Raw genomic sequence first — 26,528 nt, forward strand, 5'->3', positions numbered from 1 at the left:
CAAGGACAAGTGTCCACGCCCTGTCCCACCCACCCCTATCCCCATCCCCAACCCCATCCCCATCCCTACATTGAGGCAATATTGTTCTAATTTTAATCATTCTGGAATCATCTGCACCATTCTGCCTTATCCTTTAAAATATATACTACTATTTATAGTTCTGAAACTTTAGATGTTGCCAGTATTTCATTATAACTACTACTTACATATTTCTGATACACTTAAAAAATAAATTCACAGCTATGGGAATTAAAAAGAAAACATCCTTCTGCATACCACTTAACATACACCAAACTTTGGGAAACTTGTGTGAGCATGCCATCAGGCCACAGAGAAGTCAAGGACAAGATCAAGGATATACAGAGTTTCAGGACCTCTCCCCTCAGTGGTACAGCTGGAGGATAGGTTCGTTTACCCCTGGGGAAAACAGCACAGAAAGGTGCAAAGCTTTACACATAATTGAGTGCTGAAAATTAGAATCCAGGCGTTTTTTCAAAAACAAAGGGATAGCAATAATCCATCAAGTCCAGTGGTCAGGACTCTAGTTAGCCCGAGCCCCGTGCACACTGGGATTACATTATGAACATTCTGTGTTCTGGCCAGAACATTAGGAGTGCTAAGGTTCTGTGAAGTATGCGGGGGTCCAGGGTTTAGAAGGAGCTGCCTCAGGACCCCAGGCTGTGACAGACCACAGTCTCTGAGCGGGATCTGCCAGTCCAATCTGGAACCTCGGTCCCAGTGGCTGGAAACTGGTGGAACCCAGGCCTGAGGAGCCATGTGCTGGCTGCGGGCCTGGAGCCAAATTCTCCTGCCAGTTTTCCTCTCTCTCCTTCTCATCCAACTTCTTATCAGCTTCTCAGAGAAGGGTTCTTCTCACATCTCCAGACACAGGGGCAAGCATAGACCAAAATCTTCGGACGATGAAGGTGAGCCACCCCAAACCCAGAGCCCATGCCCCACAGCACGACCCGCCCTCTCTCCTCTTGATCCCTGGTGCCAACTGGCAGGATATTTTCATCTCGAAAATTACCATTTGGTGTTGGAGAGAAAACACATCCAAAGGCTCCTGACATTTTGGGTGACATCCAGTTAAATTGCTCTCGAAATAATTTGTCTTACATGAAATGAAAAAAAAGTGGATTAAAATAAATAGTTTTAAATTTGGGAGAGCAGGCCCCTCTCCTGACTTTCCACATGACCTACATAGCCCATAAGCTTTGTGCTGTGCATACGCTGTTGGTTTTTGTTCTAATCGGACTTCACTCAGTGGCCATCTCTACCTTCCTAAGTGTTTTAAGGTCTTCGTTAATAAATTGCTTACTTTGGGTCTTAAGAAATAATTGCTTTGGTTTGGAGACTTCCCTTGGCTCTCCACTCCAACTGAAGACATTTTTCAACATTCAAAACCATGCCAAGTAGAATTCCTGAGCTCCAAAGTACAGATTTTAGAATCTTAAATTGTAATTGTATACATAGAACGAGGACAAAATTTGAATTACTTGGAGAATGCCCTGCAAAGCCAAGATTGTCATTTTTATGGAGACTGTAAGACAGAATAATTACTACTGTCTGGCTTCCGGAGTCTAAAAGAATATTAAGATCTGTTAGCAAATCAGTCCTCCTTAGAAAAAACACACCCAGAACTCTCAGCTTTGAGAGGAGGAGAGTGGGGAGAGGCTGAATTAAGGGCCCTGGCTTGTTTCCTCTTCCCCATAGATTTTTCTCTCCGTCACCCCCATACACACTCCCAGAGGAACAGTGTTCTAGTACCATCCTGCCCCGTTCTCCCACGCACAGTGCCTGCAAACAGGGGCCACACGTAGCAAAATCCTTTTATTTTTTGTTCCCTAGGAAATTGGGAGTCATACTAGACTTAATCAAAAGACCTTCAAAAATGCTTGAAGAAGAACAAAAAGTGAATAAACAAAGCAAATCAAGCATCATAGAGAACACAGTCAGTTCTAGGGCTGACTAACCCCGTCAGTGTTGCTGAGGAAACAGCTTCCTTTGATGAGGGAAAGCCTGGTTCAACCTGTCCCAGGCCTTCCCAGCCTGGGGCAGTTTCCCCTTTGTACTTCCATATAACTTTGCTATCTACCAAGGATATGGTTTCTGAGACACGATTTCTCCTTCACTTCCCAAATGGAGAAAGGGATTCTGACCCTTCACGGAGATCCCACCTCCATCGCCGGCAGGACTCTGAGTGAGGGATAGGCTTTTACCCAGGCAAGCACAGGACTTTGGGGATGATCCCACATCAAGTGAGACCTCCCCAAAACAGGCCTTTTAACCCTGATATCCCATTATATATTATGGGAATGTTATATTATGGGAATAATATAACCAATATCCCAAGAAGGTACAGTTTGCCCTTGGAACTTTGGGCTAAGAATTTTCTTCCCCAATATCTAATGAATAAATGAAAAAAGTACTAACATATAAATTCTTTCAGGATCAACCAGACAACAAATTGGCATAGTTTAAAAAACAAGTGGCGTGGGGAAGGGAGGGAGATCTGGGGGAGATAAGAGATCAACCGAAGGACTTGTATGCATGCATATAAGTACAACCAATGGACACAAAACTCTGGAGAGGGAGGGCATGCATGGGGGGGGGGGTGTGTGTGTGGAGCAATGGTAAGATATGTAAACAGATAATTTAATTTAAAAAAATTAAAAAATAAAAATGTAAAAAAAAAATTAAAATAAAATAAAATCATTAAAAAGCAAGTGGAAACCGAGAGAGAAAAAAAATTGAACTTTCTAGGTCAGGATAGCACAGCATAGTGTGGCCAATCAAATTTGGATGGTACCATTTCCTGTTTTTTCAAGTAACAGGAGAAAATTAGAAAGAGTTAGGGTTTAAAGGGCACTAAGGGGAAAACTTTCTAGACATATGGATATAATGAAGTAAAATGCTATGGTGTGGATGAATATGGTATAAAACAGGAATGACGAAATGAAATGCACTTTTATATAATGTTGAGCAATAAATAGGCTTTGCATTTACAGTTTTGTACTTAATATTTTTTTCTTGTAGGATGTGGATTAAAGAAAACTTGTAAATCGTGCATAGAAGATAGAAATGTAAGTTACCTTTCAATGAGGAAATTGTCTTAGGAATGTTATAAAGTCACATAATTTAGAGCTGCATTCTAAAAGATATGGTAAACTTTGTTTTACATGATTTCTATAATATATTTCTATAATATATTATGATGTATTTCTGGTTTCAAATCCTTCTCCAAGGATCTAGAAATAAATAAGAAATAATTTAGTATAAACATGTACTTCCTTCTAGATGCTTCAAAAACAAAGTGTTTTTTTTTTCTCTCATGAAAATAGAAGTGTATTGCTTTTGGGAAGAATTTTTTCTATATCAAGGAAAAGATAAGCCCTTTGAGCTGCAGTGAAAATTCCTTTGCTACTCTATACCTTAGACTAGAAAGGATGATGGAAGCACTGTTCCTTTACCACAATGTATTATAGCTAATGCCCCCTTTACTGATGCTCAGATGTCTGACACCATTATTCTTCCCTTCAGACTTAGAAGAAAGCAGAAATGCCATGAGGTAAATGGTGTCAGCAGCAACCCTCTTAAAACCGTTCTACTCTAACAAGTATTTGGAGAACTGAAAATTAACACCAGAGACACACAAAATCACTAATTAGAAAAGGCACTCTCTGGTAATTGCTATCCGTCATGGTGATCTGAATGGACCAACCTGTGCCCCCACTTATCCTCATATAGGCAATTCCTCTGCTTTATGAGGCCTTGGGCTCAGGGCTCTTGGACGTCTCCACCCAATTCCTGCCACAATTGGATGTGCTTGCCATACTTGGCGATGGCCCAGTCACACTGGGTCCTGCCCCGTCCTGACCTCCTCAGCTCTGTGCATTAGGTTTTCACTTCCATGGCCACCCCCTGAGTCTGCGTGGCCTGCAATGGCTCTTGCATGCTCATTACCTTACACTGCACATACTGGTTTATAACCCCCTCCAGACCCGTCTTAGCAGATCTTATTTCATGCATGCTCTCTCCTCCAAAATGGATTATTCTGAAGCAGATAATGATATGGATACCATAACATTTTATTTGCAAATCAGTCTATCTTTTTGTATGGGAAATAATACAATAGTTAAATAATAATACAAGAATATAGGAATAAACTCTATTCCTCATATTCACCACTATAAACCTACCTTTTCCCCACCCTTAGTTATATATAGTATACCAACTCCTTTTTATTCCCTCAAATATTCCAGTTTGAATAATAAATTATATGCTTATCCTTCTTAACTATAAGGGAATCTTCCTCAGATTCTATTAGGAACATTTTCTTATAATTTAACAGTATGTAACTAATCTTCCTAGAGTTAGAAGATATTCTTACCAAAAACAAATCTACTAAAAGCAACTAAGTTACAGTACTACCCCCAGCACACAACTCATAAACTCAGCATATGAAAGGCATTATATTTTTGTTGTTATCTTCTCTTCCATTAGAAATAAAAGGTAAGAAACGTTGTGAACTTTAAGCTTTTGTCGTTCAGAATCATTATGTGGCATTGGAATGATAGATTTCAATTATGATGTCACAATGATGAGACATGTCATGTCATTCTTTTTTCCTGCTAATGACAGTTAAAAGGCTGAGCTTTAAAATTGACTTACAAAATGAATTAGAGTAGATTATAAGTTTTCTCCATAATCACTTTTCTCATTCATTGCATCTTGATATGAATTATTGGATGGGACAGAAAGAAATGAAGTTACAACAAGCCAAGTGGGTTTTTGACTCTCCCATAGCACAGTTCATAGGAAATTAATATTACTCACATGTTTGTGAAATAAACTTTTAAATGTCATACCTCAAACCCCACGAAGAAGGCAACTGGAAAGTGTGTGTGTGTGTGTGTGTGTGTGTGTGTGTGTGTAAGGGAGAGTGGATAGGATCATGGATTCAAATCTGGATATGCCACTGACCATGTGGAGGACCTCTCAGGAGGCTCTCAGCTAAAAGAAAATGCAGAGGGTTATTCTCCAAGGCAACACCTTAATTGCTCTTGGCATAACCCTTCTTCGGGAGCCTGATATTCTTGGAGAAATTTAAGGCCATCTGTCAGGTTTCTCATTTTTCTTCTGAACCAATTCAGTGTCTCTTCTTGTACACTCATTTCTCTCCTTGGGAAGTCGCTTCACAGTCCCAAGGCTACTCCCCGAGTCTTTACCTCCATGCATATACCATACTCGGGAGCACACTCACAAATGCAGGACCTTCTTCCCTTCCTTGTTCCCTAAATGATAAATTCAGTCTATGTCTCTGAACTGGCTCCTTGCTTATCGGTTCAGACGAAATGGAAAAAACATACACAAAACCGAAACTTCTAATTTCTTTCTAGCAGGTAAAGTCCTTCTGCTGTCTGTGCTCCCTTAACCCCAGGATTTAATGACGAGCAACCGATTTAGAGCTCACCAAAGACTCTCCATAACCAAATGCACTGACCTTTCAACTTAGTCACTCCTTCTGGAAACTTCCTCCTTTCTTGGTGACCTGAACTTTACACATTACCTTCTCTGCCTCTTTCCTCCCCTCTCCACTTCCTTCACCCGCTCCTCTTCCTCATTATTCCTCACACGCCAAGGTAATTTTTTAATACTATGTTCTCACCCTTGTGCTGTCTCACCTACTGTCATGACCTCTGCTAGTACCTGCACATAAAGAAATTCCCAGTTTATATTCTTAGACCTAATAGTCCCTGGTCCTTAGGGTGACACAGTTCTTCTTTCTTTTCTTTTTAAAAATATATTGTTATTGTTTTTCAGAGAGGAGGGAAGAGGGGGAGAGAGATAGAAACATGAATGATGAGAAAGAATCATTCATCAGCTGCCTCCTGCATGCCCCCTATTGAGTATGAGCCCATAACCCTGGGCATGTGCCTTGACTTGGAATTGAACTTCAACCTCCTGGTTCATAGGTTGACACTCGATCATTGAGCCACACCAGTTGGATCTGATACAGTTCTTGATTAACATTTCTTCATCATCTCAAGTTCAAATTTTCTAAAATGAAATTTCTAATTTTTTCTTGCCCAAAGAAGCTGATTTTATTTACTTCTTTATTTTTGGTAGCATTTGCTCAGACATAATATTCTAAGTCCTTGGCTCCTTGCTCTTACTTTTTCTCTCTCTGCAGTTCACAAAGTCCTATCAGTCTTTCCATTTTTGTCTTTCAACTGGAACAATCTTAGATGTCCCTCCTGATGCTTTATTCAGTATCATAAACTAGTACTTTCATTGAGTCACCTATTAGCTCAGAACAATTCAGCTGACTCCTTATCATTAAAACATAGACTCCATAGTCAGGCAATTCAACCCCGTCACAATCAGAGAAATTTACCTTCCAAATAATTGCACAAAGGTCCACCTCATCAGATTTCAGCCCTGCCATATAGATACCTGTTCTCTCATTCTGCTGTGACTGTGTATCTAAGGCCTAGTTTTTCTTGTACTGATTTCACCTAATCCTCAAGACTCAGACCAAAATTTGCCAATTCCATGAAAAAATCTAAGCTAGTCATGCCAACTAGAAGTGAATACTTTCTCTTGTAAACTTCTATTACATTTATATCTGTTCCACCCACCCCCATTCCCACCCCCCTTTTATTGTTTTGTTAATCCTCACTTGGGATATTTTTCCATTGAAAACTTTTCAGAAAGAATAGAAAGGAGAGGGAGAGACAGAGAGAAACATTGATGTGAGAGAGACACATCGATTGGTTGCCTCCTGCATGCACCCCAACCAGGGCCAGGGGAACCTGCAACCAAAGTATTGTGCCTTTGACCAGAATCAAACCTGGGACCTTTCAGGCCACAGGCCGAGGCTCTATCCATTGAGCCAAATTAGCTAAGGCTTTTCCACTCCTTTTGAAATTATAATGTCCTTTTACTTAGAGATTTTTTTTTTGTAGAGTATACATACTGTACCTGCCAAAGAAAGCACAAGCAGTGCTCTCTATATCTGTGTAACCTCAGCTGTGTCTGGCATTTGCCTATAAATAATGAGTGAGTGCTCATTTGATCCTTTCAATGTCCACTACTCTAAAATCCCCCTTTGCACAATAACACTTATGTACTATTTTTGCAGTATATTAAACCTCTGTTTATACATTGTTATCAAACCACTAAACATTATATGTACCTCCCCCTTTTTTCTTCATTTTGTTCATTTTAATGATATTTGCTTATAAAAATATCAATCTCAATGTCTCTTTAAGCTTATTAAAAGAGTTCTACCTTAGAAGAAATATTCTAATTCCCTCATGGAACATCTTAGCTATCATTCTAACTGTGTTTTAGCTAACTGCTGAGGTGCCACTCTGAAGAATCTGAGGTCAGCATGACTTTACATTGATTTGGACAGTCTACAAGAGAAAAATCCATGTAATTTGTCTTGCATTATGAATTACCACTTTAGGGATGTTGAATATATTATACTGTTCCTCTGAGTAATGTGAAGTTTGATTCTTTGAAGACTTTTTAGATTTAGTTAAGATATTAGTCAAATCTTTTTTTGTGGTGACAGAACCCAACTCAAATAAACTTAATAAAAAGTGGAATTTTTGACTCACAAAATTGGGAAGCCCAGGAGTGGCCTTGGCTTCATACACAGCTGAATCCCAAAGGAGGGTGTTTCCACTTCCTTTCTTTCTTTTCTTCTCCCAGTTCTGCTTCCCTCTGTGGATCGAGCTATTTTCTTCTGTGGCAAATGGACATTCTTCACAAAGCTGGAGAGGAGGCCTCTCCCAGCAGGTCCCTACCAATGTCTGTATACAACTCCAGAGAAGGTTCTGACTGGCCTGATTTGGGTCTTATGTCCACTCCACCACTGGTCACTGAGCCCTTGGGATGGGCCACCCCGAATGCCACCACTTGTATCTGATGATTCGACAGTAGCAAGTGGTGGGCAAAGCTGACAGCTGCAGAGCCACGTGGAGTTGGGGGAAGAGGTCCACAAAGGAGAGAGGGTGCTAAAAGAAGGAAGATGGCCACACAAGCTGGGCAGACAGAGAATAAAAAATAAACGACCTTAATCTACTCTATTTTACCCTTTGACTTTTCAGGACACGTACATTTTATTGTCCCCATTCCTACATGGAAAAAAAAAATGCCCCTGCAAAATAATGCAACTGGCCTTCAACTAAAATTGTCTTTACCCAAAGTCATTGTCAGTTATTGCCTCCTCTTCCCCCTCCCCCGCCCCCACTTCAGCTGTGAGATTGGGAACTCAGAGAGAGAGGTGCAGAATGTGCAGCCGTTCTGTGCAGGTTCCCTGGGCAAGCAGCGAGTCACCGGTCTGGCTGCCCAGGCTTACCCAGTGAAGGAGCTCTCTTTCCCATCGATTCCTGAGCCCGCACAGAGAAAAGCACAGGGAAGAAGGTCTCTTCCCAGGACTGTGCTGCTTTAGAAGCTCACCTGTTGTGAACCTGCTTACTGGGGCCTGGGAGCTAGCTCAGTGCTGAGTAAGCACAGGCTCCTCTCTGATGGTTCAGGATTTTTTCTTTCTTTCTTTTTTTTTTGAAAATCCATATCCCTTAAAACCCTGCTAGATAGAAAACAGAACGGAACAACCTGCTAGATGGCATGGGCTTCCAGAAACTCTAAGAACTAAGAACCAAAGCAGGAAATCTCTAGTTCTTTCCAGCCTCTGTTGGTTCAACGAGGCCTTGACTTTGCAGTTCCTGTCTTTACACAACAGGCAAAAGGAAAGGACCCATTCAGACTAGCTGGCTTCCACCTCAGACTGGCCTAAATGGCTTTATTTGACCTTTGGTCTTGGTTTGAATGAAACAAAAACTGGCCTGTGAATACCTCCTGCTCTCAGGCTGTGTCTAAATGTTAGTTCTTTTCATTGAGGTGCTGGTCTCAGGATGTGCAGCCAGAGTGACTGGGAAGATCTGGAATCTCTTATAGGATTGGTTACCAGCATAGAACCACACTGACTAGATTACAACTGCAGGTTCCTTATTTACTAGGCATATGACCTTGTGTAAGTCATTTGTGTCTTATTGTACTCAAATATAAAGCGGACATAATGGTACCTAACTCACAGGGTTGTCATGAGGATGAGGTAATACATAAAAGGGACTTAGAATAGTGACTGTCATCTGATAAGCCCTATGTAAGTAACTGATTTTTACTACTCTGTCCTGATTTTTTTTTTTTTTTTTTTTTTTTACTTATCCATCCAGGTTCTAGACTTATCTCCCACAAGTAGCACAATTATCCCTGCCTTTGTACCTTGATTTTGCTTACTTCAACAAGGGACTTAGAAGTCAGTTTTCCTATTTCCCTATAATTATCTGACCACCAAATACAGTGTTTTTGGTGCAGTTGAAAAAATGTTTGCAAAACATTTTGTTTTTCATATATGGGGTGTCAGTTAAGTTCAGTATTTTGGTTAAGCTGTAAAGATAAGTTGTCACTATTTGAATTTTTATGTACTACTAAAAATTGATCTGCAAGTGCTAGTGATTTGTTACACTTGAAGGATTAGAAATTATCTTATTTGCTTTATTCCCTTACCATACCAGTTGTTAAATATTTTAAAGTTCATCTCTACTCTGGTGTACAATAACCTGTGAGCAGAAAGAGGGAGGGGAATGAGGCAGGGTTGAAGGAATGAGACAGCCACCACCAGGTCCACATGTATCAAGGAACGAGTGGGTGCTGCCAATAAGGGGAATGGAAAACAGTGTCAGGGAGAGAGAGAGAGAAACAAATCCTATCTACTGGAGTCATTATTATCACTTCATGAAGCAATGGCTCAGGTTTGATTTCCTAAACACAGAGCCTGAGAAAAGGATTCAGGTACATGTCATTTCTTCAGCAACTGCTCTTCAGCTACAATTGATGAAAGAGAAAAGAATTCAGGGCAGGTAAGGGACAAGAACCAAGCAAAGATGTGGCCTCAGCTAAAGTCTACCCTTGGCCTGAACCACAGGCAGCCCTGGGGTAAAAAAGAATCAAGTAGCACAATTATCCCTGCCTTTAGACAAAGATGCCCACTGTTTTGGACACTACATATGAGTCAGTTATGGCGGGGTGCAGGGGGAAATTACCTCAAGGGCAAGATAATCCTATCCACTGAGGACAACCGAAGAAGAAGGTCAGCTTGGGCCACTTGCAGCCAGTACTCATTGCAGCTGGGATTGGGTAAATGGGCCTGGTATGGAGGATCTGGGCAGACTACCAACAGCATGAATAATTTTATATAGTAATCTTATATAATAAAAGGATAATATGCAAATTGACCAAACAGCAGTATGACTGCAATGCCTGCAGCCCCTCACCCCGGCTGGCCCTGCCCCTGAGCGCCCCTCCCCCCCACTGCAACTGGGGCTGGGGCCGGCCAGCAAACCGCCTGTGGCCCCTTGCCCCAGCCAGTTTGCCCCATAAGGGGCAGTCTGGCTGGACCACACCAGTGCACCAGGCCTCTAGTAATAAAATAATGATAATGATGGCTGTTACTTATTGAATACTTATTGAACTAGCACTATATCTTACTGGAATTGGGATTATTATTCTGGAACACTGCTTTTATTTTATTTATTTCTTTCCAAATACAGTGTGTTTGGTGCAGTGGAGAAAATATTTGCAAAACGTTTTGTGTTTTACATATGGAGTGTCACATAAGTTCGGTATTTTGGTTAAACTGTAAAGGTAAGTTGTTGCTATTTGAATTTTTATGTACTTATAAAAATTGACCTGCAAGTACTAGTGATTTGTTATACTTGAAGGATTAGAAATTATCTTATTTGCTTTATTGAAGTAATAGCAAGTCTGTTTATTAGTGTTTCCCCTAAGACTGGATGATACTAGTTCTTTCCAGATTCTGTTGGTTCAACTAGGTCAACATTCATTCTGATTGGTGGGTGGGTCCCTTACCATACTGGTTGTTAAATGCTTTAAAGTTCATCTCTACTCTGGTGTACAATGACCATAACCAGAGAAAGGAGGACTGTATTCTTAGGTTGTTTCAGGAACTCCAGGAATTTCTTATAAGCTAGTACTAGGGTGAGGACATACTGAGTCCCATAGCATAACTATAACTTATATTTCCTCAGGGAATGTATTTTGTACTGAGAATTGCCGTTCAGAACAGTGACCCCCTAGGACTGAACAAATCTCAATCACCAAAGAATCTTCAAATTACATGTATCATGTTATATTTTTGGTTTGGCATATAGTAGCTATCAAAGCAGGGAAATGTATTAGAACCTTTAAAGAATTTTTCAAAAGCGTTAAAACAAAAAGCTTTCCAGGGGAACCCTGACTATATAAAAACCCTTCCAGAGCAACCAGTTGTCTATGTCTTTTTCTTAATTGAAGTAAAAATATAAAATTTGCTCTCAAGTCCCTATTTTCTTCAGGTATTATTAGGTCTATTTAAATCATAATTGCAGCGAAGAGCTTATAAACAAGTAAAACTTCATACATTTAGTATGAGTGGGAACCTTCATCTCCTATTTCATGTTCTGCCCTTCTAGTTTCACATAGCATGGGGTGTAGTGGGGGGGGGGGGTGCGAGGGGGGATAGTTTACAAATGCTGGAAATCCGTTTCCCAAATAGCATTTGTTGTCTTTTTGATAAGGAACTCCTAAAATTCAAACAACAAAGCATCCCCAGCTATCTCTATAAAAACCTGAAGGGGAAGGTAGCCAATGGCCTAATAGTGTACCAGTTTGAAGATAATGTTACCTCCTCTTAGCAACCCAGATTATTTTTAAATGTTAGTGACTGCTGTGTTAATGGTAATTTGATTGGAATATGTGATGTATATTACTGTATTTTCAGAAAGGGTTGAATTTGTACTTAATCAAACTGTGTGAAATAGGATGAAAATAAGATAAATTATTAATCTTCTGTTAACTTAAAATGTATTTCTTTTTGTACATTTCAGTTGACCTGTTTGGACTCCTGATGCTTCTGCTCATTGTAATAATAATGATAATATTCGTTTGCTATTGCTGCATCTTTCACTATTATCTGCAGGAGTATGTTCATTTCATCCTTAGTAAGAATGCACTTGGGGATAATATCATTTAAGAAAATACTAAGCTAGTTATCAGAAATGTTTTACCCCCTTTTTAATGTAATAAAAGTAATATATCCAGATGATAAGGAAAAAAGTATAGAATCTTATAAAATGAAAAATTTTAATTTCTCACCCTCTCCTCGACCTGTGATACCTCCTCCCCAGAAGTAATTTTTTAGTATGATTTTATTTGTAGTTCTTTTACTCACCTCTCTATATTTGAACAATATGGTTACAACACCTCTTCATGATTTATTAACTTTAGATGTTTTCTATTGACTCCTCATCATGAAAGCTGAGAAACTTATCTTGCATTTTCTGTATTTGTTCTTTTTTTTTTTTTTTTGCTGTTATTCGATATTATCATTTTATTTTTGAATTTTAATTATTAGCTCTTAAGATTACTAATCTTTCTTCTGTTGGTTATCTTTTTAACTTTGAGTAATATAATCTCTGTTTTTATACTTCTCCCATTAAGATAAGGAAATTTGGACACTATATGTCTTATTTATCTAAATTCTATCATCTAAACTCTATAAACTCTCAATTATTTGATCTTTTCAAGTATATATTTATATTTATTCTGTAACTATATTTATACTTAAAATGATTATAGTTTGAATCTAAAAATTTTAATTGAATAAAGATAAGAGAACATATTATGATTATATAAATATTATAAAGAACCAAAATGGAAATATGAAATGTTTTTCTGTCACTATCCCAGATTGTTTGAAAGAGAAGTACCTCGTGTCAAGGTCAGATAGATTCTCTTTGCTTCCTCTCCATTTCTCATATCCTGATACATTTCAGCTTGCTTCATGTTTACATTGTGACTTTCTTATACAGCCTTTGCATCTTCTAGAGTTTCAATCACCTTCAGTATTTCTTGTCAGGAATGACACATGTGTCTTTATCCCATCACTGTGATTACTCATCTTACTATTTGGTAAATATTTATTTTCTTCTTAAGACATTCTTCTAAAAGCTCTGACTTCCTAATTTATAAAACTTAGTTTATTTTCAGTGCTGTACTGAATTAGATGAAATTTTTGACAACATCCTCTTTATAGGATTGATTCCCCCCCCCCCCCCCTTTTACTGGAGTACATCCTCAAGTAATTTTTTCAAAAGGAGTTCACAGAAACATTGAAAGTATTTCCATAGTCCACACATGTCAAGAAATTTGTTTTTCTCCATTATCCTTCAGCCCAGCATGGTATTATTTTCTTTCTACTGATTGTACACCTTTTCCAAGAAGGACCCATAGATAAGATGGATGCATATAAATAGGCCCACTTGTAAGTAAAGTGTACCTCCCTCCCTTCCACTCTCTTAAAAAGAAAAAAAAAAATCAATGGAAAAAATCTCCTCAAGTGAGGATAAATAACAAAAACAAAAACAACAAAAAAACAAAACCAAGCAAACAAACAAACAAACAAAAAAAAAACAACAACACCCCTCAAATGAACAAGATAAGGATTGGCCAAATATTTTAATCAGCTTAACAATAACCCACAACCTTCGGACCAACTAGGATTGGCCAAATATTTTACTTGCTTACTTAAGACTTCTATGATATTTTGTATAAATTTTTTTTTTCTGGCTTTGAGCCTTATATCCCTTTTTTATTAACATATAAAAATGAAAGATAACCTCTATTCTTTGCTTCCAGAATATAAATATATTCAGAAGGAAGAACCTATAGAATATATCACATGTGCGGTAAGAGGCTGTGGCAAACAATTTTTTTTTCTTTTATATATATTTTTTCCAAATCCTGGTGTTTTATATAGGTAATCACTTTTTTTGTATAGTGCCTATGAGTAATGTGGCAAATTATACCCATAAGAGATTGGAGTCCTGAGCACATATCCACCACTGAGACTTCTTTTATCTGCAGTTTAAAAGGAAACCCTACAGTGCAATATACAGACAATGTATTATAGAATTGTGCACTTGAAACCTACATAATTTAGGAACCAATGTTAACCCAATATATTTAATAGAAAGCAAGAAAGAAAACCAGGGGAAGGGGAGGGGGAATAAATCCCCGAAATATTTTTGCAAATATGGCCCAACAATTGTACTCAGTTCTAGTTTCACCCACCATCTCTTCATCTTCAGTTACTTCTAGAGATCTTCTAGACCTAGTTAATTCAATGATCACTGTATTCTGTTAGAGAAAGTTGTCCTACTAAGGGTTTATTTCATTTCATGATCCAATTGCAATTCAAGATTGGGTTCCAGAAACACCCATCTTTCATTTAAAAAATACCATTGAGTTGAAACCGGTTTGGCTTGGTGGATAGAGAGCGTAGGCCTGTGGACTGAAGGGTCCCAGGTTTGATTCGGGTCAAGGGCATGTACCTTGGTTGCCGGCACATCCCCAGTAGGGGGTGTGCAAGAGGCAGCTGAATCAATGTTTCCCTCTCATCGATGTTTCTGGCTCTCTACTCCCTCTTCCTTCCTCTCTGTGGAAAATCAATAAAAAATATATATATTTTTAAAATTTAAAATGTTAGAGAATATAAATGTTAACCTGTTCATCTACTTAGTTCCTCCTTAACTCTCCTCTGTTTTAGCAAATGTTTATTGAGAGCGATTAGGCCATAGGCAGTGTTGCTGTCACTAGGGATATAATTGTAAACAAGAAAGACCAAATACTTATCTTCATGGAGTTTATATCCTACTAAGTGGCATAGATAAGAAATAAGCAATTGTTCATTCTATTATTAACTTATTGACATTTTTAATGATAGTTCTATTTATTTTAATTGTGTTGTTCATACTCAAACATTTCAATTCTTCTGGTGGATAAATAAAAGAAGAACTTTAGTAGAGGATTGGTAATTTGAAAATTGCATAAGTTTAGTCTTCTAATGAAATAAAATAATTCCAATTATAGCCTTAAGTATTCAGAAAATAAACCTGACTAATTCTCAATTTACTATCATTTTTAACAGAGCTATTAGGAGACCCCAGGGTTTCAGTTTTCAACCGGGATATGGTGGCAAGTATTTTAATTTATTTTATGTGATGCCCAGACCCCTGGTAACTCACAGTTGCAAGTCTTTCCCTCACATAGTCCAGGATCAACATTAAAGTATGAGTAGAAAACACGACAGCTGATTTCATTGTTCTCATTTCTAACACACATTCTTGTAACTTCAATAGTCTAGGATGGGTAAAACCACAGTATTGATAGAGAAGAATTAAAATTTCCAACCCAAACTGAATAGGGATAGCCTTCCCAGTTCCCCCAACTCCCACTCCACAAAAGCAACTCAACAGAAGGTGACCTTTGCCTTAAGGAATCCTTGTAGGCTTCTCTCAAATTAATTCATTTCATCTTACCTTTGTTGGCTGATCTTCTATCTGCCCTTCTCAACTTGATTCTTTACTCTTTCCCTTAGTTATAAGGCACCCAGGGCCTCAGTCTTGGCTTTTTTCTGCTCATCACTCACAGCTCCTGGCAAGTCCCTTCCACTCCCCTGCCCAGGCCCGGACCCTGGAGCCACAACTGAAGTCAGAACCAGAGCCCCCCTTTTCACCTGGGTAATTGGACCACAAAAGAAATATAGATCAGAATATGACTGAGAAAAGGATACTGCAAGGCCTTTTATAATTACCATTAAAAATAACTTTGGAGGAACATCCAGATTATTGCGCCGCTCTGGGCCTCCGGGACAGAACAGTGAATCTGAATAAGAAGCAGCAGCAACCTCACAGGGGCAAGGATGAGATGTCCAGCACATACACTCCATTGCCAACTTTTAGGTCTTGTGTAGAAATTGTTTTGGTGGTAACGGTGCGGAACTGTGCCAAAAGCTACTTGAGGAAGGGGCCGACGTGCTTCCTGGGGTTGAAATCAAAGCCGAGGACTGCAGAGAATGCAGTGGCCTGGCCATTCTTCTCCCTCCATGTTCAACTCCACAGCAGACTGGGCTGGAGAAATGTTCTCAGGAGAGCACGAGGTTAGGTAATTACTTAGTGTAGGTAGGAACAATTATAAACAACCATGTATCCACTGATTGAGAACAATTAGTTATACTAGCCTCATTATAGGGAATAAAATGTACTACAATTCCCAAGCCAGGATGATTTTCTGCCCACGAGAACCATCTCCAAGTTCAAGGGGGAATGGATGGAGAGAACTTCCTGAACGTCCTTTGTACTTACAGATTGGAAGGTTAGCCCAGCTGGCATGGCTCAGTGGTCGAGTGTCGACCTGTGAACCAGGGGGTCAGGGTTTGATTCCTAGTCAGGACACATACCCAGATTGCCAACTTGATCCCCAGTGAGGGGTGGGCAGGAGGCAGCTGATGAATGATTTTCTTTCATCATTGATGTCTCTCTCCCTCTCCCTTCCTCTCTGAAATAAATAAAAATATATTTTAAAAAATTTGGTAATTAACCTATCTGACGAGTGTTTATTCACTTTAGACTTATGGAATAGAAAACTATGGAATCTTAAAAGTGTTGTACGCAGTGTGTTATTTGACCATAATGCTCCTCACTCACAGTGTTAGCTCCCAGGAGTGGAGGTAGTATCACCCTTCTTAGTTCTTGGTACTTGGGCCAAACTCCTCTAGAATTGAATTTAGAAGATGAATTGCTGCTTAAGGAGCCTTGGGCATCCCCAGGTTTTCTCCCTCTGGAAACTAGTCTTGTGCCACCACAAAAGATTTGACCTTTTCCTCCTTGTCAAATTTATACCAAGGTTAGTAAATACCTTAAGTCACTTGAGCTCTAAATAGTAAAACAGTAGTAACATTAAAATATCAGAATAGAAGTCATATCATTGATGCATATTTTGTGTTTAGTATTTTAAGTTATTAGGTGAGTCATCGTTAACTTTCCTTAGAAATATTTTGAAAAGTTAAATTGATTTTCTCTTTTTATACCAGGTGAGGCATAAATAACTGAAAAGATTGATCTTCCAGAGAGAGAAGAAAGTTTCTATAATGGTAAGATTTCAAATGATATTGCATGAGTTTTCTACATGCCCTTCCTTTCCTCCTATTAAGCAACTTTTTAGAAATGTAATCATAATGATTAAGAAAGTACTGTAAGTGGAAATCAAATCTGTAAAATGTGAACAAGTTTTCAATGCCTGAAACCATGTAATAGAAGGCAGCAGAAAATGGAGATATAACAGCTCCTCAGCCAGGCTGCCTTTGCTTTTTATTTTTATTTTATTTTTTTAATATATCTTATTGATATTTTACAGAGAGGAAAAGAGAGGGATAGAGAATTAGAAACATCGACTCAGCTGCCTCTTGCATACTCCCTACTGGGGATGTGCCCGCAACCAAGGTACATGCCCTTGACAGGAATTGAACCTGGGACCTTTCAGTTCGCAGGCCGATGCTCTATCCACTGAGCCAAACCGGTTTGGGCTTTGCTTTTTATTTTTAATTTTTAATTTTATTTATTGACTTTACATTTAAATCTTTATTGTTGGAAATATTACATATGTGTCCCCACCCCCCATTGACCTCTCCCATCCTACCCCCATCCCCTGCTCCAGGGCTTCACCACCCATGTCTGTGTCCATGGGTTATGCATATATGCATACAAGTTCTTTGGCTGATCTCTTCCCACCCATCCTCCCCTGCCCCCTCTCTGACATTCAACAGTCTGTTCCATGCTTCTATGTCTCTGGATCTATTTTGCTTGTCAGTTTATTTTGTTCATTAGATTCCACATATAAGTGAGATCATGTGATATTTCAGCGTTTTTCAACCGCTGTTCCGCGGCACACTAGTGTGCCGCGAGATGTTGCCTGGTGTGCTGTAGGTGCAGACAAGACAAGAATTTTATAATTTTTCACTATTTTGTTTACTTAATATTTCATAATAAAGTAATTATAAAATACTTTCTTTGTGTTTATTTGATTCCTATTCAAGAGAATTACTTTATATATAGTCAATATAGGCACAGAGTTAAATTTTTTAACATTTTCTAATGGTGGTGTGCCTCGTGATTTTTTTCATGAAACAAGTGTGCCTTTGCCCAAAAAAGATTGAAAAACACTGTGATATTTGACTCTCTCTGACTGGCTTATTTCGCTTTGCATAATAATCTCCAGGTCCATTCATGTTCTCTCAAAGGATAAGAGATCCTTCTTTTTTACAGCTTCATAGTATTCTGTGGTCTAAATGTACCACAGTTTTGTTTTGTTTTGTTTGTTTTTTAATCTATTCACCTATTGGCTGTTTCCAGATCTTAGCTATTGTAAATAGTGTTGTTATAAACATAGGGTCGCATATAATTTTTCTGATTGGTGTTTTGGAATTCTTAGGATATATTCCCCAAAGTGGGATCACTGGGTTAAAGGGCAGTTCTATTTGTAATTTTTTGAGGAGTCTCCATACTATTTTCCACAGTGGCTGCACTAGTCTGCATTCCCACCAGCAGTGTACTAGGGTTCCCTTTTTCCCATATCCTCGCCAGCACTTGTTGCTTGTTGATTTATTGATGGTTGCCATTCTGGTAGGTGTGAGGTGGTACCTCATTATCATTTTAATTTGCATCTGTCTGATGATTAGTGACACTGAACATTTTTTTTATATGTCTCTGGGTCATCTAATGTCCTCTCTGGAGTAGTGTCTATTCAGGTCTTTGCCCATTTTTTAGTTGGATTTTTTGTCTTCCCTTTGTTGAGTTGTAGTTCTTTATGTATTTTGGAAATTAATGCCTTATCAGATGTATTGCTGGAAATTATGTTCTCCCATATTATGGGTTCCCTTTTCATTTTGTAGATGGTTTCTTTTGCTGTGCAGAAGCTTTTTAAAGGTCATTTTAATGTAAAACTACCATCAAATTCTTGACAAATTTTTTGTCAAGTTGTTTATAATAAACTAGAGGCCTGGTGTACGAAATTCATGCATGGGGATGGGGTTGTGTCCCTCACCCCGGCCTGCACCCTCTCCAATCTGGCAGTTTGGTAAGTGGTGCTCATCCCTCAGCCTTCAAACAGATGGCACACTCAGGACCCCTCAGCCTACATTAGTGTGTTCAGCAGTCCTGCTTAATATCACAAAGCCAGGGAAGCTGGCTCCAGAGTATGAGCTTTTAATCAAGACACCCTGTGATGAGAAAAGCACCTGGTCCTTATTTGTGGAGGATTTTGAAATCCACACTTAGGAATTCGAGCTTTATTTTAAAGTTACTGGGAGACACTGACTTTATTCTGAAGGAATGTAGAGCACTTTTTGGCAGAGATGGGGAATAACATAATCACATTTGTTAGGAAACGGTCCTTGATGGTGTCATTAGAGGGGACAGGGAGATGGGAGGGCTGGATTGCTCGGAGAGGGGAGATTAGAGCAGGAAGATATTGAGAAGGAGAGTGCCAGGCATTAAAGTGGAAGCAAACGAAAGCCCAAATGAGTGCCGTGGCACTGAGCAAATGAGGAGGGGACAGGCTTGAATGACAGTTCAGATTGGAATTGGCAAACCCTGGTGATCATTTAGAAATAGAGAGTGAAAAGGAGGAGCTGAAGGAGATCCCACGGTTTCCAGCTTGAGTAATGGGAAGATAGTGATGCTGATAATACGAAGGGAAACAGGAAGGACAAGGACATTTTGGTAACTAGGATCGAGTTCTCATATTAAATTTGTGGTATTGTTAAGATAGGCATGTAGAAACTCCATCCAAGAGTGGGATGGGGCTCTGGAGCTGGGGAAATCTGAGCAGAAGATATAAATGGGGAAAGAACCTGAAGACATGGGTATGGGTGAGGGTGATTGTGGAGTGCGTTGAGAAAAGAACAGAAAGGCAAGAATGCATCCTTCAGCATGACCTTAACCTTGGGTGTGGAAAGGAGTTACAGTGTTTCCCAGAAGAAGGAGGAGTGACTCACAGACTTAGAGTGGGCCAGGATACAGCAGTGCTGAGAGGCAGGGTAAGGGTGGTGAGGAGCATCAAGTGCATGGCACAGGCAAACCTTGCTCACACATGTAGGCTATTTTAATGCTTTTAAACTATTAGGATGTTTCAGAATACTAAGGAGCTAAATAGTAGGTACCATGGTAGCTGAAAATAGATTGTAGCTTTCCAGAGTGTTTGAATTGCAGGATGCATATTATTCCTGTGAAAAGAGTCATGCACAATAAAGGTTTTATCTTGCAGGACAGAGGTTGCCTAGAGCATCATGGAGAGAAGGAATCTGAGCAATGCCCAGGCTCAGTGGGAAAGAGTACTGTGATCTATTAGCAGTACCTACCCTCTGAGAGGAATACTGAGTCTAATTGGTCTTTCCTTTATTTTGGATGCTTCAAAGTTTTATGATTATCAAGACCTAATTTATTGTACCTACACATTAATTATAAAAAGGTCTCCTCATGATTTCAAGCCAGTCTTCCAGTGCCAGGATTTATACAATGAAGCTGAATGTTGGACTTTCTAAGAGTGAATAAATGCCAAAAAAAAAAAGTATGATAAGTAATAAAGAAGCACCACACATCTTCAACTCAGCCCTTTCCTTAGGCAGGCATTAGCATGCGTGTGTGTGTGTGTGTGTGTGTGTGTGTGTGTGTGTGGGTGTGTGTGTGATGTGCACATGCATGGTCAGTTGTTTGGGACTTTAAGTAAATATTCTAATGGGAGTATGGTGGGAATAAGTGAAGGAAATTGAAATTAATTGCTTTTTACCGAAAGAGGAAAAAAGTTATTTGATTTTCTCCAGTCAAGCACTTTGATTATAGAAAGCCACAGGTAGGGAACATAAAAGGGAATGCTGAATTGAATTATTCACTGAGGAGAATTCATGGTAACCACATAAATAAAATTTTAGATGAGACGCTCTACTGTTCTATGTCAATAACTGTTGCAAAAGCTTTCATTTCATAAGTACTCATTATTATAGACACTTACTGTTCTTCGTCTTGAAAAATTGTGCACAAACACTTTTGGAAAATACCATTATAATTTAAATATCTATTGGAATTAATTTTAAAATAATTTTGCTTTGCAGAATTCTACAGCTGTAGTTATTTGTACGTTTTCTAATGTACTCACTGTGTTGTAAGAATTCATACCAAGCTTTCATCTATGTGTCAGAATATAAACCCTTTGAGGGCAAGGGTACCATTGACATCTCTGTATAGTGCCTAGCTTCTCACTAGTCTCCCCTGACTTTTATTCTTGTTCACTGACATTTTCAAGAGTCAGCTTTTGTAACCCCTCTGATGAAAATGTAAGACATGGTGCCTGCTATCAAAAACATAAAATCCACTTTTGGAGATAACAGCCACCAAAAATAGATAATGAACTAATAACAAAGAATGGGTCTCAGTAATTACTATTTTAAAACCTTAAAAATGGAATGCATTTTCAATCTATTTTCTGCCACAGATAAATTATCAGGAATATACAGGGAAGGACTTTTACTATTTGGGCTCAAGAGATGGGATAACATATAAGAACTCTACTATTACTATTTCCTGATCACACTTAATAGCTCTCTTCTCTTTGTCTTTATTCTCACTGTTTTCTTTCTGATAAGGACCTCTTGTACCAATTCCTGATATTCATTTGCCAAAATGTACACTTGAACCTATATGATCCTATTAACCAGTGTCACCCTGAAAAATTTATTTTTTCAAATATAGTTGCTTATTTACATGGTTGTGGTGATACAATAAAATAACATATAAAGTACTTATCATAGTGTCTAGCACATAATAAACAGTAAATAATATCTGTTATGGCAGCATTTATGGTTTCTGGAATGTAGTAGCTATATGTGTTGACTTGAATAATAATGATAAGATGGAGTAAATGTTGAGTTCATTTTGGTCTGATTCCTATAAGAAGAAAGGGAGTTTGAAAAAGATAGATTAGGGGAAGATGGATTTGACTGAATAAGCATTTATTGGGTTTTTGCCTTGTGCCAGCATTGGACATACAAGGTGAACAAGACAGATAATATTGGTAGGGGGAAAGGAGGTATTTGGTCAAAGGACACAAACTTTTAATTAAAAGATGGATATGTTCTGAGGGTCTAATGTACAGCACAGTAAATACAGCTGATAACACTGTATTATATACTTGAAGTTGCTAAGAGAGTAGATCTGAAATGTTCTTACAACAAAAAAAGAAATGGTAATTACGTGACGTAATAGAGTTGTTTACCAATTCTATGGTGGTGATCATTTTACAATGATCAGATCAACACATTGTACACCTTAAATTTACATAATGCTATAGTCAATTATATATCAATAAAGCTGGGAAAAAAGACAATGTAGATATTAAAAAAAGTGAAGAGCAAAGGAAACTAATTAAAAATTGTGACACTGTTGAAAAGAAGAAACTGAAATTGGGGGAAATAAAGGTGAGGGTCTACTTGAGATAAATAGGAAAGGCCTACTTGAGCAAGTGGGGCTTAAACAAAACCCAAAATGTGCTAAGCAGTCAGCCAAGGGCAGAGTTGGGGGAAGGAACACACCTGGTGGAGGTTCTGAGGTGAGATGAAGTTTGGGGTGTTGGAGAAACTCAGATTCAGTGTGGCTGAAGTGAGCAAGGGGCTGAGCTGAGGACATAGGCTGGGCTTGCATTAATGTAGGGATTTATAGGCCATTAGAAGGAGTGTGGGTTGCACTAGACTTGACTGACACCATGTGATTTTCAGCTCTGCTTAAGTCTATGTAACTTGTAGAGAAATATTTGTGAGTAGGCATTGAGACGCAAGAGCAAAGCCCTGGGGTTATGTCTAAGAATGGTGTCAGAGGAGACGAGAAGTAGCCTGTGAAGTGGACGAGTTGGTTTGGAAATATGAGAAACTATTCTCTTTTGGAGGCTCCCCTTCTACACAACAGCTGCTGCCTTACTGTAATGGACTTTGAAAGGACTTTTCTCATAGCAGATGAAAAGTGGAGCCGATGTGGTGACCTTTGGAATAGTGGTTTCTTTTCTGCCAAGTTGAACCTCTTCTGTGAATATGTTTGCAGAGTGAGCTGTCTGACCTTACTACAGGGTGGGTCAATGCTATCCTTCACGAACATTCAATTCTTTTCCTTTCATGTCAGCAGAAGGAAATAAATCATTTATGTTAGCTTGGGTAATTGAAGCTTTTCATTTCCAATTTACCCTGGTGGGTGTGTAACTAATGTGAGTTGATAATCATTATTACCCACATTTAGCTTTTCAAGGGATGGACCATGAGTTGGAAAACATTGCATTTCTATAAAAATTGGTGTAATGGCCTTGAACTTAAGCTTTCTAGTCTAAATGTGAAACCTGAGAGTTAACATTGTATTACATTTCCAGTAATGACTGTGTCCTTTTTCTTTCAGGCTTGCTTCGGGATTTTAATCATCCTTACAGCCTCTTTGAGAATGATTGAACTTCCAAATTCCCTTAAGTTAAAAATTTAAATTCTATTGAACATTTTTGTAGAGTATTTTATTACTTTTACATTATAACTTGTGTGATAATTTAAGATCCTAAGGGTTGAAAAAGCTCTTGAAACAAGATTGTATGGTTGGTTTCAAACTTTTTTTAAACTTTTGAATAATCTCCTTCCTAGCTAGTTTTACAATCATAATATTCTTTCCTTTGAACATAAAGTGGTATAAATATAGAATGTTCAAGCATCTGACATATACATTTATATATGGCATGAGAATTGAAGATTATATCCTATGATTCTCTCTGACTTGGCTATTTTTTCATCAGGGTTACCAGGCAATAAATAAATACTCTAATTCTTATTTTGTTTACATTCATCATTACAAAAATTGTTCCACTATTCAAAATCTGCCCAATAATACTAAATTTGGGGAAATGATTGGTATCATTAGAATTGCTGATGATGAAGTCATAAGTGGATCAATGAAATATATTTTTAATGCTGTAGATACTTTTTAAATAAAGGAGGTGAAGACTTTTAACAATTTAAGAAAAATATAGAGGATTTTTTTTTAATAAAACAAAATTATGCCTGGCTTGTTTTAATACCAAATAGAGTCTTTATTAAAATTCTGTAATATTCAGATACATTTATTAAGTGTGTTAAACCAACTATTTTTTCCCCCAAACTTGTACCTGTTAGGCAATATTTGGAAAAGGAAGGGATAAACTTAAATTTGATATTGTTGCTACTTTTAGCAATTTCATTTAAAACTAATATGGCTTCAGTTGAACTTGAGTGGGGAGGCATGTGTTATCAAAAATTGTAAAAATTTTAGTGAAGGGCATGACATAAAAAAATTCATTGTCATAATGGGGATAAATAAAGCTTGGTTCTATATATATTTAGAAGTTTTCCCCCCAAGATATCGAGGCTGGAACTACTTGAGTTAGGAAAAAAACAAATTTGTCTCAAGTTGAGGTAACTGCAAGTCCAGCAAGACAGAGTTTACACTGGATCAAAGATTGGTTTCTGTTCTAGAAGGAAACTTGTGTTAAAAAAAAAAAACACCTGAGAGAGCAATTAAGAAATAAGTAATATCTTTTGTTCCACCCAAATTCAAGAACTTCCTCTTCTTTCCTCCATGAAGTATAAGGTCATCTAGTCAACTAAAGCTCTTTCCTTAGCTCATTCCCATCCCAGCCCCTAGCTTTTTTGAGGCATCATTGGCAAATAAAAGTGTATGCCATCATGTGCTATATACATAAGGATGTTTCAGTCAACAATGGACCACATATACAATGGCAATCCCACAAGACGATAATGGAGCTAAAAAATTGGTACTGCCTGGTGATGTAGCTGTTAATGTTGCTAGCAGAACACTATGCTATTGTTAAATAAATTTAGGTGGCCTAAGAGTGCAGTGTTTATAAAGTTTATACTACTCTGCAGTGATGTCCTAGGCCTTCACATTCACTCATTGACTCAGCCAGAGCAACTTCCAGTCTTGTAAGCTTCCATTCATGGTAAGTGCCCTATACAGGTATATCTTCTTTACCTTATATACCGTATTTTACTATATCTTCTATGTTTAGATATGTTTAGGTAAACAAACACTTACATTATGTTATAATTGCCTATAGTATTCAGGAGCAATAGGCCATACCAAATAGCCTAGGTATGTACAGGTTATATAATCTAGGTTTGCATAAGTGCACTCCATGATGTTCACACAATGACAGCATGGCCTAACAACACATTTCATAGACTACATCCCCATGATCAAGTAATGAGTGACTGTACACTTCAAGTTTACAACTTGATGATTTGCTATACATATACATGGTGAAATGCTTCCCACAATCAGATTAACACACTTATCACCTCACATGGTTACCTCTGTGTGTGTGTGTAGTGAGAATATTAAGACTGCTCTCTTAACAAATTTTAAAATATACAATTATTCTAGTCACTGTGCTGTACATTACAGTATATCCCCAAAATGTATTCATCTTATCGCTGAAGACTTGGATCCTTTGATCAGCACTGCCCCACTTTCTCTAACCCCCAGCCTCTGGTAACCACCATCCTACTTTCTGTTTGTATGGGTTTGGCTTCGTTTTTTTGTTTGTTGTTTAGATTCCACTTGTGAGATAATATAGTATTTGTCTTTGTTTACCTGGCTTATTTCCCTTAGCAGAATATACTGCAGGTTTATCCATGTTGTCACAAGTGGCAGGATTTCTTCTATTTCATGTCTGAATAATATATATAAACTAGAGGCCCTGTGCACAAATTTGTGCATGGGTGGAGTCTGGGAGCCAAGCCCCTGTTGGGGAAGGGAAGCGAGACTGGGGTCAGGGCTGGCCGTGGGGATTATTAGTTTCCAAGATTTTTGCAGCGTGTATACATGTTTGCTGTTCGCTTTCAGGTGAGTTGAAGCTTCGAAGATGCTTTAGTGTCAAGGACACTTACAGCTTCTGTTTCTAAGCCCCTTCCTAGACAGGTAATGTGGTTTAGTTTCCTGCTGACAAACCCTCTAAAAAGAAGCCGTGGTGTGATGTGGCTGCCCTGTCTGGTGGTGTGCAGTGGAGGGAGAATGCAGGAAGATGGTGGTTGTGCTGGGCACCTCTCCTGGACACCTGATTGACAGTCCAGACCATGAGCAGTTTTCCTCCTGATCACTCGTCATTCAGGTTCCTGGTCTATGAAGGCTGGAGAGCGTTTACTTACTTAGAATCACTGAAGGTCACACTTCAGTGATTGGGGGGTGGGGGATGGGGGGCTGATCTGGGATGGGGCCGGGACAGGGGAGGGGCTCTGGGCAGTTGGCTGGCTGGCCCTGCCCCTGATCGGGCTGTTTGGCCGCCGCAGTGCCCAGCTTAGCCACTGGTCTTTCTGGTGGTTCTGATCATTCTGCCGTTCAGTCACTTGGCTTTTATATATAGACACACACACACACACACACACACACACACACACACACACACTTTAGGGTGAATAATGAATCTCACTGTAGAAGGAGTGTATCTTATAACACTCTCCCTTTATGGATTTTTTTTGCAAT

At 38.6% G+C, this 26,528-nt stretch overlaps 1 protein-coding gene across 1 annotated transcript; it reads left to right on the plus strand.

The window, feature by feature from the left end:
- Positions 1–775: 775 nt before the first annotated feature.
- On the plus strand, positions 776–15,553 carry PTTG1IP2 (PTTG1IP family member 2; the record flags this gene model as incomplete). The annotated part of the gene is made up of 4 exons (XM_084897310.1): positions 776–926; positions 3,040–3,086; positions 10,629–10,722; positions 15,065–15,553. 4 exons carry the CDS (start codon positions 776–778, stop codon positions 15,136–15,138), a joined length of 366 nt encoding a protein of 121 aa, XP_084753436.1. The 3' UTR covers positions 15,139–15,553.
- Positions 15,554–26,528: the final 10,975 nt, after the last annotated feature.

The sequence above is a fragment of the Pipistrellus hanaki genome (genome assembly GCF_964339955.1).
Source record: "Pipistrellus hanaki genome assembly, chromosome: 10".
Lineage (NCBI taxonomy): Eukaryota > Metazoa > Chordata > Mammalia > Chiroptera > Vespertilionidae > Pipistrellus > Pipistrellus hanaki.